The sequence below is a fragment of the Rhinolophus ferrumequinum genome, chromosome 3 (assembly GCF_004115265.2).
Source record: "Rhinolophus ferrumequinum isolate MPI-CBG mRhiFer1 chromosome 3, mRhiFer1_v1.p, whole genome shotgun sequence".
Taxonomy (NCBI): Eukaryota; Metazoa; Chordata; class Mammalia; order Chiroptera; family Rhinolophidae; genus Rhinolophus; species Rhinolophus ferrumequinum.
Window position 1 is genome coordinate 93,391,513 of NC_046286.1, and position 14,362 is coordinate 93,405,874.

Here is a 14,362-nt window from a genome sequence, read left to right on the forward strand (position 1 = left end):
TCAGTGCCTTTGGATAAGAATTAATAATTCCACAGTTTTGAAAAGATTAGATTTATTTGAAAAAGACGTTTGAAAAAGATTACTTCTGATTCTAAGTGTGTTGTTTTGTATTCATTTCCTTCCCTCCCCCCCAAAAAGTGAGAAACAGAACAACATGGTAGGATAGCGAGTGAGAGTGGGGGCCACTGGCTAGAAGGTGGGTGCTAAGCCTGGGAGCCCTGGAAGGTGCCTCCAGCAGGGCTGGCAGTAGGTGGTATGAACTGTCACTCTTTCTTCTGGGTTCAGGGCAGACAACACTAGTGCCCGGCAACGTTCTTCCTGGACACAGCTCCACAGCTCGCCTCCAAGCACAGTGCTAAGTGGCCCCTGTGAAGCAACGTGAGCCTCCATTTGAGATGAAACTTACTTTCTGCCCCAAATCTGCAGTAGACTATGGTTAGCAGCCAGCTGCACACTTATCTTTGAAGGCTCTGTATTAGTTTCTAGGGCTGAAATCACAAGGTACTACAAACGTGGTAGCTTAAAACTGCAGAAATTTACTCTCCCCGAGTCCTGGAGTCTTAAAGTTGAAAATCAAGGTCTTGGTAGGGCCGTGCTCTCTCTGAAGCCCCCAGGCGAGGACCTGTCCTCGACTCTTCCAGCTTCTCTGGTGGTTCCTGGCACTCTTTGGCATTCCTTGGCTTGTAGACGCCTCACTCCTATCTTTGCATCCATCATCACACAGCATCCTCTGCGTCTCCTCTCCTCTTACAAGGACACCAGTCATATTGGGCCAGAGGCCCTCCCTACACCAGCATGACCTCATCCTAACTAGTTACATCTGCACTGATCCTATTTCCAAATAAAGTCACACTCTGAGGGTCCAGGAAGGACATGAATTTTGGGGTAGGGGAACGTGGGGACACCATACAACCCAGCACAGGCCTTTGCCTTCTGCCATTATCACACAGCTGGTTTATCCCAGTTAGTAATTGCTGCCTTGGTCCTGGATGATGAAAAGGAGGGCTGGCGATGGGGACAGAGAGGAGTGAGAGATGTGTCAGGGGACAGGCTCGTGAGAAGCTCTGCCAGCACATGGTGGTGAGGGAGGGATGGGGCACCTGGAATATGCACCTGGGTGAGGTGGGGGACCTGGAAACTAGGAAGAGGGACACATATCATCCACTCACAGCATGGATCTAGCTCTGAACCAACCCAGAACTGCATTTAGAACCAACCCAGGTGAGCTCCCCGGGGGTGGGGTCTGGCTTGTTCCTTGCCCAGCCTGACGGATTTTATAGGACAAAGGAGGGGCTACCCTGTTTCCCAGGAAGATTCCACATTTCTTGGTTTACTGGAAGCATGAATTTGCTAGCATTTTTATTTTCTGAAATGATGGCTGCGATGACAACGGCAGTTCTGCAATCTATACAGTTACAGCTTTGGAAGTACCTTGAGGCTTATCTTCATTCATTATGCTCTATAGCATTTCTGGGTTTTTCTGTATAGCACCTCTTTCTAAGGGTCAGACAGCCAAAGGGCATCTGTGGAAATTTTAATAATTTTCTCTGTGGGTTGGGCAGTCGGAGCAGAGGAGGTTAATGTCATTTATTACTTATTCCACAGCTTATTGCTTTGCTGTCTACACTGAAGACATTACATACACTTATTGCTTGACTCCTTTTCTGGACTGTAGCTTTATTGCTGTACATGACATACAGTGTTATAATGTGGTCTGCTTTCCAAACATTATGTATGCAGCACAGTGCAATAGATTTTTCTACTGGAAAAACATTTTTTCAGCTGGAAAAAAATGCCGTTATCTAGTTTTTCAACCTGTTATGATGCCTAGTGTCAACATAATTCTCTACACCAGGTTTTGATTCACACACTCGAGTTATTGTTGTTTTTTTTCTTCGGGTTACGTAATCAGATTTCTTGGTGAGATGATAGATTTAGTTATTTATACAAGTCTATAGCTATATCTGATCCCATTCTTGTTCTATAATTGAAGTGTTTTGGTCCATAAAGATCCACTCTTTTTATATTTCAAAACAGTGGCTAAATTGCTTCACCAGTTTCAAACTGTACAATGAATTTTGCACTGTGACTGAATTGAGTGTTTCTATCGGAGTTGACACATTTGATTCAGCATTTAAGGAGGAGTTGGTGATGCTGCCGCTGAGGTTTTTGTGCAGCAAAGCCCTTGAGGAGAGAGGAGTTGAGAGTGGGAAAGAAGGGAAGATGGTTGGGAAGAGAGGGCAGGGTTTGAGGAGACCAGTTGTCATTTGTAAGATTATCATCAATGGTCTGGGACGTTAGTCCCCAACACTATCCGCATGGTGGAGTCACCCAGGCATTTTAAACAGCACCAATGCCCAGGGTGGCCCACAGCGTGGGATGTGCATCCCAGGTGGCAGGGCCCATGGAACTGAACATTCTAGGAGATACCATTTATAACTGCCAATCCATTTCAGAAGCTCTCAGTTCTCAAGGCAGAAAAGGGGAAAGGAAAAACTGCCTTCATCAATAGAAACAAAACGTGGCCACTTGAAATTTGGAACTGGACTAGCAATCTTTGTGGGGGATGGGCTCGTGTTCTGTCCTCTGAGGACGACTGTCCCTGAAACTCGCTCACAAAGACCCCAGGCTCCACCACACTAGGCTGGAACGGGAGGAAAGGGGATGCTGTGGGCCCATAACCCCATGACCCAACCCTAAACACATAGCCCTGCCCCTAAAGACCCTGCACAGAACTGAGAGAAGGCTAGAACATTCAAGTAAGATTTTACTAAGGACGAGGCCAGCAGATAAAAAGTAAGAGCTCTACTACTCATAAAACCACAGGATGCACGTAGGGGTTACTTAGCTTCTCGGAGCTTGGCTTCCTTATCTTTCAAATAAGCATAATCATCAGTCTTACAGAGACGTTGATTATCATCCAGGGTTGTGGGAATATTTAATGAGGTAGCATTTATGATAAAGTGCCTGACACACAACAGGTGTCAGTGATGGGTAGCCTTTGGTATTATTAAATCCAAACTATTATAAACCTGGGTCATCTGCTCCAGGGAAGACGAGCTCAGGGCCTGCCGACCCTGGCTGTGGGTGCACTTTCCTGTGGGAGACACCTACAAGCCTCGTTAGGTCTAGGCATCTCCCTAGAGTCTAATCACAAGGCCAAAGAAAAATGGCTGCTTCCACCTCCCTAAGGAGTTTGGCTTCTGGAAGGACCTTCCAGTTCTCCAGATAATTGACACTGGACTGCCAGGCCCTTCTTTGATACTCAGCTCCCTGTCCACTGGGATGGAGCCCATTGGAACACAATGCAACACACTATGCAACAGAATGCAACACACTCAACACGATGCAGTCATGAGAGACACACAAAGAAATGGGCTGATTTCTAAAGGAGGGATTCTCACGCCATCCTCTCCAGGACACGAGAGCCAAACCATACGATGGCCACACAGCCTCATCAGAAGGCGAGCCTCTTTCCGGGTCACTGGCGTCAGCTCTATTTTTATCAAAGATTTATGGAGGAGGACATTAAAACCAGTGTCTCATTCTCTCAAGATGGAAGGCAATGCCCAATTATTATTGCTATTATTATAGCTATGAAAGTTTATTAGCCATTCATAATTATAAAATCGGGCCTCTAGCACACTGATTTTCAGAGTGTGGCTCCTGAACTGGTGCCAGTTGGTGAACTGTTTATTTCTGGACCATGGTGAGGTAAGTACAGCACTCAAAAGTAGATATTTAGAAAGTTTGAAAGACATTAATTGTTTTTCAATGACAGTTGACATACAATATGATATCAGTTTCAGGCGTATAGCATAGACATTTATATAACTTAAGAAGTGATCACCCCACAAAGGCTAGAAACCATCTGACACCATACGTAGTTATTACCTTATTATTGGCTATATTCCCTAGGTTGTATTTTACATCCCTGTGACTGTTTTTATAACAGGCAACTTGTATTTCTTAATCCCTTCACCTTTTGCTAGATGGGAAGGGATTACAGGGATGGGCAAAAACCTTTCAGAGACATTGTTATAGGACCAATGGTATATATAGACTGGTGTCAAAGGACAGGGTTTAGACCAGGCCGCGAGTTGTCAGGCTGCCTTGGTGAGTCGAAGGTGACACAAGCTGCAGGACCACATCTGGGGAACAAAAATCGCTGCCTTACCATAGACAGCTTTAGATGGTAGCCTTCAAAATCATTCCTACTTTTGCAGATGCAAAAGCAACCTCTTGGCGGGTGGCAGAGTTGGGTAAGAGTAATTATGATTTGCTTTTACACCTAATTCCTCAGCCACTGTCTCATAACGGCCTCAAACCAACAAGGTGTTGAAAGGCTGAAACTGAATACTGGAGAAAAAGGTGATTGTGTAGAACCTTGGGAGAACGGGGTGACAGTTGCTTCCTTTGTTTACTGTGGAAACAGTAGAAACCCAGGGATCTGTGGAGGGCAAACTGTGACTGCCTATGATTTAAAGGAACAACCATTCCTATGATTTAAAGGATTGGGACTATACTGAGGAGAGATGAGAGACACTTGTGTTTTTGTATGTTTGCATTGGAGAATCAAGAAAAAAACATGTGCACAGTCAGAAGTGGAGACAGTTTCACTCATTCACTATTTGGGGGCCCCTGCCACGTGGTAAGCACTGCTCTTGGACCTGAGAACACAAACTCCCATGAGCCATGTCCTCGTCTTCAGTTTACCGTCCAGTAGGAGGGACAGATGACCTAACAGAGATGCCTCATGCTGCCACTGGTCTCACACTGTTTTAGGAAGTGGAGATACCAGAGTGAACCATGGAGTCTCTGCCCTCATGAAGTTTAAATTCTGGTGAGAGAGGGAGGCTGCTACCAAATACGTACATAATTTTCAAGTCGTCATAAGAATGAGGAAGAGAAATAGAGTGAGGGGACAGAGGGTGCAGTGAGAAGGCCTGTCTGAGGAGGTGACATGTGGGTAGAGACTTGATCACAAAAAGGCTTGGTGGGTGATGAGATCGAGAAAGAGAGTGAGATGGTGGCCAACAGGCAATCATGAGAGTGACACCTGGTTAGGAAACTGAGCAAAGAAAATGTAAGACCCAAAGCTGATCCTGGAGGGGTATGAGGGATCAGCCTGGCACCATGGGGAACTGGGAGGGGAGGCTGTGGGCATAGGCAAAAGTAGACAGGGGAGTCCTGTATTTGGGAACTCCAAATTCAGTGAGGTATTGCGCAGCATGAGTTGTGCATATATACAGGGTGTGGTGGGGAGTGTTTGAACAGATGTTGGAGCAGAAAGCAAGGGCCAGAGGAAGAAAAGCCCCATGTGCAATGCAAAATTGTTTGGACTTTAGCCTGAAGGAAATGGGGAATATGGAGGGAATTTTAAACATAACTTCAAGCAGAAGACTGATACGATCACATTTGCTTTTAGCAATCTCTCTGTGGGAACAATATAGAGAATGGATGGGAGGCAGGGCTAAGAGAGACAAGCTAGGAGCGCCCAGGAGAAATCCAGGAGGGAGCGTGGGGATGGAGAGGAGGGGACGGATCCAGACAAATGTGGGGTCAATAGGATTTGCTGATTGGACACTGAACAAAGTTTCTAGATTAGACCAAGAAGTAGATGGTGTTCAACAGTCCCAGCAAAAGGATGACGGGAAGTGAAGTGGGTTCAGCCTGGGAAGATGGTGATTTCAGTTTGTATCTGTTACTTTGAGGTGACTACAAGATATCCAGGTGCAGGTGTCAAATGAAGAAGCAGCTTCAGAGCTGGAGGTAGACGTTGACCTCCATTTATTGGGACTTGTCAATGGGAACTGTAACTGAATAGAGCTGTGTGGTGAGTAAAATCCCTCTGGAGATGTTTCCTCACTGTTCTCCTCACATCCCTGAAATTGGAATGTGATACACCCATGATTTCTTTGGAACATTGCTGGAACAATGGTGAGTCATTCCTCTCGGCTATGTTTATGATCCCTTCACACATGCTAGCAGGCATTATTCTAGGTGCTTTATTCCCAGGAACTCATTTTCCCTCAGAACAGCCTGTGACACAAGCGCTTTTTATAGATGGAGAAATGGAGGCACAGAGGGGTTAAGTAACTTGCAAAGGTCACAGAGTGCCTAAGTGGCAGAGGCCGGATTCAATCCAAGCAGTTTGTGCTGGAACCCACCACAATATATTTCTCTTCAAGCTGGAGGTTCTACGAGTTCCTAAGGCCTTCTGATCTTTATCCTCCTGACACTCCATCATTTCCTGAGAGAGCACGGAGGTCCAGGAAAGTTGCATCTTAACTTCTAGAATATTCTTCTTCTCTGGTTCTTTTGTGGCACTTCTAGAGGATCACACACATGCCCTATGCCAGCCTTATGAGGTCAACATTGTTTACCGGAACACTTAATAACTTAACAGTGACAGAAAGAGAGTGCCATGGAAATACATAACAAGCCTGGAGTGTACCATTAAAACTAAGGAGGCCCAGGATTGGCACTCACAGGCACTGTTCTGGCTGACAGCAGCATTTTTCAAACTCTGGGTTGCAACCCTTTAGTGGGTTGGGAAATGAATTCAGGGGATTGTGAGCAGCATTCCTTATAATAATGAGGCAGAATACAATAGAATAGGACGTGTCAGAGTGTATCACATGTAATATAGGTAAGTTATGTGTGTGAAGATATATGTGGGTCATGACATGAAATGTATTTCTTATTGTGGTTTCTGGTTAAAAAAAATATTTGAAAAATGCTGAGCTAGAGCACTCTTTACTGTGCTGTCAATCCATAGTCAAAAATACATTCAGTTCACTATTTTGTTCTCTAATGCACTAATATAGGTGTCTATTTGTGTACTTATAAATGTATTTGCATAGTGCATTGGCCCTCAAAGCAGCATACCTATAGATCCGAAGCTCAGACCAGAAATCCGCCATGATTTGGGGAGTTTGTGGCAGGTAGATGGTAGGTTGTCAAAACAGAAGCTTCAGCAGGAGATAAAATCACCTGGAGAGAGCCTGTGAAAGAGCCGAGAAAGAGCTGAAGGAACCACCTACCTTTAAGGCAGGGATGTAGGAAAAGGAGCTGAGATGAAATAGACAAAGAACTAAAAGGCAAACCAGGAGGTTGTTGGCATAGGAGGCAAGAGAGAAGAGAGTCTGAAGAGCAGGGAGAGGTTCAAGATTTTCAAAGGTAGAGGGAGGTCAAGTTAGGTAAGAGCTGAAAAACCCACATTGAATTGAGCAACATGGAGTTTGATGGTGACTTTGGTTGGTGCCTATAGTACACTGATGGCAGGTGGATGCAGATGGCTAAGTGGTGAGAGGGTAAGACAGAGACGTGGGGCAATGGACAACTCTTCCAAAGCTTTTGGCAATGAAAGGGGGAGGGCAAGGGACTGTTGGCTAGACAGGGATAACTGACTCCTCTAAATACAAATTTGACCCTAGTTTTAAAAAAAGAGACAGAATATTCCACAAGCTAGGTTTATAGGAAGGCCCGGGGATATTTAATCTTTGTTAGAAGGAATGAGCTGAAGCTATGTTCCCCTAGCCCCACCCTCTTGCCCCGCCCCCCCCAACACTTTCCATCATCTGTGAACAGTCAGGTAAGAATTTCTGTGAATTGCTAAGACAAAAATTTACAATTCTGACAATGACTGCTCTGGTTATTTATGCACGTAATGGCTAAGTGTATTTTGGAAGTATGATTCCAAATTGTAGCGCACGATACAATCAAAGATCCAGAATTAGGAGGAGGGAAAAAAACACAAGAGGATGAAACACTCAAAAGAGAAACCACATTGATCCACTGTGAACAGCATTGCTGCTATCACTCCGTAAAGAATATTGAAATAATGGACTGTATTCTGCAAACTGAAAATGTTGTGGGTAACTGACAGACTCCCCAAGGACAGATTACATTTCTTCTACTTTTAGGAGGAAAACCAGACTTAACATTCTTCTTGCTTTGAGAGAATCTGGATGTAGGCACCTTATCCCCTACACTGTTACTCAAGGTAAGAATTTCATGTTGAAGTTTGTGGACCTGGGGACTATAATTGTCACAGTCTCAAGGTAGATTACTAGGTGTTGCATAACTATTGCAACACCCTGTCTTCAAGGAGTGAGGAAATTTGCATCTGAGCATAAACATTTGTATTTAATCCTTGTTTTCCTAGGGCGTGAAGAAAGCCCTGGGACCCCTGATTAAGTCACCTTGTCTAACATGCTTAGACAAAAAGCATGTTAAAGATCACTTTCAGAGGTAAAGGCCCTATGTAATTCCTAAAAGAAACTTCCCCCAAATGAGAAAGCAAGTAAAAAAATGTCCAGTTAAGAAAACACAAAGCAATGCAGAAAGGATATCGACAAATGAATCTTCTTTAGGCTGCTCTCATAGCAGGGAGTAATTACATTACTCATCCTTTGTGTTCTAGAAAATTCTCACACCACTCAACTTATTAAAAACTATTCATTGTTTTTTATTAAAGCACTTTAAAAAACTTGTCTAAATGGGTTAGAAACAAAAGCATTTGCCTTGAACACATAACTATATATCTATATCTAAACATAGATCTGTCTTGTAGATGAGAAATATTGCTGGTTTTGCTGAATTTAAACAGTCATCTCTGTAAAGGGTCTCTGGCCTGAGAATAATTCCCTTATCCCCAAATATTTTGAAACATGGAACTGTGTGTGTGTCTGTGTATTAGGGGTGGGGGCTGTGGAGTTCACTTTAAATATAAATTATGTCCAGGGTGGAACAAGTGGATTTATAGGAAGAAAAACTCCTAGTTACAAGTCAATGTACCTGACTGACTCTTCACTGGCTATTTTTCTACAAGATGCCTAAAACCCTAAATTTCTTTTTAAATGTCTCTTCATACTTGTCATTTTGAATTCATAAGTGAAAGTTGAGCTTTAAACACAAAGAAAAAGTTAAGCTATGTAGTGAGAAAAAATTGACACAAGAAATTTCTCAGAAAGAACTTAGTAAATGTTTATAAGTTCTTTGAAGTTATTCTTGAATTACTGAAGTCATTGTCCAAAGACTCAACAACAGGAGTTGGAATTCCCCACTCTTTCCCATACTCCTGTATCCCAGGCACAGTTTTCATATTAATAGGTATAGCCAGGTCCCAGTGCCAGAATGAGGCAGAGGGCTCATATAATTTCTCCTTTATTAATTAAAATTTTAGCTGTTTTTGTTTTGATTGACATCACCTGGTTAGCTGAGTTGGTTAAAGCTGGTGCTAGCTAAATGAATGAGTGCCAGATGTCTGGAGAGAGACAGGCTTGTTTTGTCTGTCTCACTGCAGCCTTCCCTCCTCTTCCTCCTGGTCCACAGAGTCCCCTTTTATTGATGCTCTCACCCTCCTGGCTGTGTGTTCATGGTTTAAAAATGACCTATGATGTTTCAGGGCAGGTGTGGGTGGAGGTGACGTGGAGAATGGTCATCAATCTTTAGGGCCCAATCACAGTAGTTCTGTCTCCCTTGTCCATGAAAAGTTGGGTGGGAAAGCTACCTTCCTAAGGACAGCTGAACTCTTCCGTGAGACAGGGATCTTTTAGTCTTGACCTCTTCTACTTATGACAGGGGTCCAAGACCCACATCAGCCGCCCTATTTCATTTAATCCCCACTAGATCCTTTCCCTTCACTCTTCAAGGCCTGACCTGTCTTGATGATGAGCTTCAGGCATGGAACACTTCGGGAAAATTCCTACTCAGGCTCTTGCTGCAAAACACCAAAGAGAAGAAAGAGAGCCAATTATAAATCTGGGCACCATTATTTGAAGAACCAGAAGAGCCAGGAGAATGTTGCTGGGCACTTCTATTGCTTTTGGTCCCTTTACAGCTGTTGGTCTAGAATCTCACCATAGAAAGTATTCAGAGGAAACTGACTTGGTTATTTTATCTCTGAGAAACTTCTTTGAGAGCTGCCATTCACCTTTCAGAGCTTAAAAAAATTCATAAAAGCTCCTTACTGTGTTTGAGCATCTTTGTGGTTTCTTTCAGTTGCCGGAACAGAGATGTAATGTTATATACAACAGAAATATATTAGTGTCTCCCTACAATTTTACATGCACACACATGCAGTTTTCTGTTTATAACTTCCCTCCCCGTCTCTTTGCCCTAAACTTTATAATGAGCTCATTCATTCCTAACTCTATTTGGCTGCATGATGTTTTTAAAGTAGTCAGTGCAGTTGCTTTGCAGGGTAAAAAGAGGTAGTTTGGAAATCGTATTGAGAGAGAAAAAAGCTGGCTACGCAGGAAACGCAACACCAGAAATTAAGGCCAGAAAACCGTCCCTGACTCTTTTAGAGAAATGTTTGCTGTCTGGATGTCCCCCCAGCCCTTTAAACCAAGAGATATCAAGTCTTCTGTCCTTTAGATATAAAGATACCCCAATGCTCTGCCTATGAATAAACAGACACTTCGTAAGGAGAGAAAAACTGGTCTGGAGAGAATTTCTCAGACGTGGCGACTGCCTGATTGAACAAACATCGCCTCGTCAATTTTTCTCACAATCCAAGAAAGGAAGTGGCATGAATAATAGGAATGTGTGTTGGAGCTCTGGGGTGGGGCCGCGAGCGGAGGAGACACTTCCCCGCCCTCCCTTGAGGAACCTGTGGCGCGATCCCTTTTCCCGGTCCCCTTCCCGGCGGTCCCCTGCCTCCCGCAGCGCAGTCCGAGGCCGCGGGAGGCGGCGGATTTCGTGCGCTCCAGGACTGCAGCGGGAAGCGAAATTCCCAGTCTCCGGGAGGAGAGGACACGGTCACCCGCGCCGAGGACCATCTCTGGCACCAGACCCACACCCGTCCAATCGCTTGTCTAAACACGAGCAGCCGCGCGTATTTACGCGCATACATTCCTGCTTCCGCGCGCAACTCCCACTCCCCGGGCCCCCTTGCCTGCTGGGCGCCAGATCCGCCTCCCCGGCTGGACCCAGAGGGTCCTCGGTGGCGTCTTTAAGGCTGCGGTCCCCGCCCCTCCTCCTCCCCGCCCTATTCGGGGCTGCGGCGGCTCCTCCGACCTCCCCACGAGCCCGGCGGCTGGGCGTGCGCGGCGCGCCGAGCAGGTGCGGGCGAGCCCCTTGCATGCCGCTGCCGGGCGGGAGGTGGTAGCGGCGCCCGGCGCGCTCTGCCCGCCCTCCTCCGGGCCGCACTCGGACTCCCGCGCGCGGGGACATGTCGGTGGCGACGGGCAGCAGCGAGGCGGCCGGTGGGGCCGGCGGCGGCGGCGGCGCGCGCGTTTTCTTCCAGAGCTCTCGGGGCGGCGGCGGCAGCCCGGGCTCGAGCAGCGGCTCCTCCCGGGAGGACTCGGCGCCCCTGGCCACGGCGGCGGCCGCTGGGCAGGTTCAACAGCAGCAGCAGCAGCAGCGGCGCCACCAGCAGGGAAAAGTGACAGTGAAATACGATCGCAAGGAGCTTCGCAAGCGGCTGGTGCTGGAGGAGTGGATCGTGGAGCAGCTGGGACAGCTGTACGGCTGCGAGGTACGTACCTGGGCGACGGGCCGGCAGGGGCCGGGCCTGCCTCGCCAGCTCTGCCTACACGGGAATTCTCCAGGGCTCCGGGGTGCTGACTCCCCGAGACACAGCCCTGGGAGCAAAGCGCGGCGTGTTCCCTTTCCAAGGTGTCTTCCAGCGCCGGGGCGCAGCGATTTGGGCGCCGCTGCCTGGGTTCAGCTGCCGCGTGCCGGGAGAGCTGCGGGTCCCCTTCATGGCTGTGGGTTTGGGTCTTGCAAAGCGCATTGCTTTTCTCCGAGCCCCGGGCGCTTCTAGCTGCAGCTATATGAAGCAGGGCTTGGAGGGGCTCGCCCCAGCTGCGCCTGACCTAACGAGAACAGCACTCGCTGCTGGGATGCTGGCAGCCCCGATTTTTGTGGAGAGGGAGCAGGAAAGGGACCCGAAGCTGCTTCACGGAGAGGAGAGGTTCTGGGGATCTCAGAGGCCCCCTCGGTCCCGGAAATTCTCTATCAAAATCATGAGATGAAGCTTTCCCTTTTTCCACCAGCCCCAACGCGTGTCCCCATAATTGCATTTACCAAAGGTGCACACGTTGGTTGATCTTTCTTGAAGCAGCTTTCTTGTTTCCTCCTCAAGCTCAGTTACTCCCGCTGATGGGCGCAGAATGAGAGCGGTGGGCAACCTGGGTGGGAGGAAGGTAGCTCAGCGGGTGGTTGGTGTGCGGGAGCTCGGAATTATGACTTCCCACAGTTCAGGAGCTCAGGTTATACACCAGTTTGACGTGCATGCATTTCATATTAGGAGAAATAGTTAGAATAAGCTGTAACAAACGTAGGCTAGAAAAGCGACCAAAGCCAACATGATCTCCTATGAGAATCTTTAATGACAGTAATTCTACATGAAATGTTCTACTTCTCTAAGACAGTGGAGTTTGGAAAGGGTGGAGGAATGAAAAGGATTAATAATTTAGGATATGACCCCTGAGTTAAAGCTAGGTTTGTGTCCATACAACTATTCAGCAAAAATGAAAGCCAGATGAACTCACTGGCTTTTCCACTGGTTTGGCATATTCTGTATTTCATACATTTTTATGGCCCATTGTGAATACATATTTCCCTTAACATTCTCATCACACAAGGAAAACAGCATTCTCATTATGCACTACTGATGAATGATTATGATATAATGAAGCGTGACTATATGACTAAATGGGCTTGTAAAAATATATTGTTTCTCCAGCCCAGCTCTTATAAAAAGCCATTTTAGTTGCATAAAAAAACCTGGCCAACATCGGAAGTGTTCGTGGTTTTTTAAAATAGGAAGTTGGCAAAACTCTCTAAAGAAACAATATGTTTGATTTAGATGGAATTACTGTTGGATGGATGGATATGCTTAGTCTTGCCTCTGTAGCATCTAATTAATTTTCATTTATTTCATACTGGCCTTTATACTCCATTTTGGATTTGGAGAAGATTTGAGTTAATAGAAAAACCTGTTGTTGAAATTAACAATGCGTCAGCAATGCTCCTTTTATGGCAAACTAATTAGATGTAACTTGGAGCACGAAGGTAGAAAGAGTTTCAGCCCCTTCGTAGGTTGGCAATTCTTCTATTTTAAACATTCTTCAGCATAACTCGGAAACAATGAAGGATTGATTGTTCACTGTATTGAACCTGTAGGTTAGGTATACTTTTAAAGGGTAAATAGGAGCTTGACTCTTTTCCTTGTACTTCTCGTATCCCATTTTAGACCTTCAAAGTACAGCAAACAGCTAGAGATTTGGAAGACAGGTTTTGTAGTGAAATGATACAAGATGCTATACTAGTATACTGCCCACATGTCATTAAAATGTGGCAAGCATTTCTCTTCAAGTTGTTTGTTCTGTCATTTTAGACTGAAAGACTATAAATCATTGAGAAGGTTGTCAATTTGTAATTACTATGCTGATAGTCCACTTTCATTTAATAATCACAAACATGTGGAGTAATAAGTAGCCATATAAAGTATTGTGTTCCTCCATCTATTTCTCCACTGGTACGGCTCTATTTTTAGGGCTCTATTAGTCTGTCCTTGCTGATAGCTTCAAGTAGTTCAGCCTCTGATATGTGACTCTAGAAGGACCTACCCTGGCTTATAGCTCTGAATCTCATGAATATGGAGGTTAGGAAATGTTCTTTTTACACTTAAGAGTTGGTAATGTTTTCAAATGTTTATTACGTGAAATTGTCTCAGAAAGCCAATTTGCCAGACTTTAAACTTGTAAGAGGCCTGAGTTATCTGCCAAGCTGGGGAGGTGGGGGGAACATGAACACATATTTAATTTCAGAAGAACTTTTATCAGGCAGGTCAGCAGATGACTTGTCCTTTGCAGAATAGAAAATAATGATCTTTTGGACTGGCATAAAGCACAATATTTCAAATTAGAAAGGAGTGGGAAAGGAGAAATACACTGCCTGGCTGAGATCTAGAATAACTTCCTGGCTGTGGTCCTATCTAGAAGTTTGTACTGGCCAATCAGTTTTATATGAAGAATACGACATTTTTGGAGAGTTTATTATGTACCAGGTGCTGTTCTAGGCACTTTATGTGCACTCATTGCTTAGTCTTTAACAACCCTATGAAGAGAGTGCTGTTATTATCTGTTTTACAGTTGAGGAAACTGAGATACAGAGAGATTATGAGGCTTTGCCAAGGTCACAGAGCTGGTGAATGGCAGGGGTGGGGGTATGAACCCAAGCCTGCCTGTAACCCTGCAGGGTCCTGTGCAAGAGAACAGATGGAGGCCCTCAGAGCATATGTCTAAATATTCAGAAACTATGCATTAAGCTAACGAGCACTTATATAAAACTTATTCTATCCACCTACCTTGATAACAATATGTCCATCATGGCCTGGAAGGTT

General features: G+C 45.4%; 1 protein-coding gene across 1 annotated transcript in view; it reads left to right on the forward strand.

Annotated features, from left to right (window-relative positions):
- Positions 1-11,055: 11,055 nt before the first annotated feature.
- PPP1R14C (protein phosphatase 1 regulatory inhibitor subunit 14C) overlaps positions 11,056-14,362 on the forward strand; it is a 66,772-nt gene continuing 63,465 nt past the window's right edge. Inside the window, exon 1 of the mRNA XM_033103700.1 lies at positions 11,056-11,488. Coding sequence (XP_032959591.1) covers positions 11,183-11,488 — 306 coding nt within the window. The 5' untranslated portion in view covers positions 11,056-11,182. The remainder of the gene's footprint in view (positions 11,489-14,362) is intronic.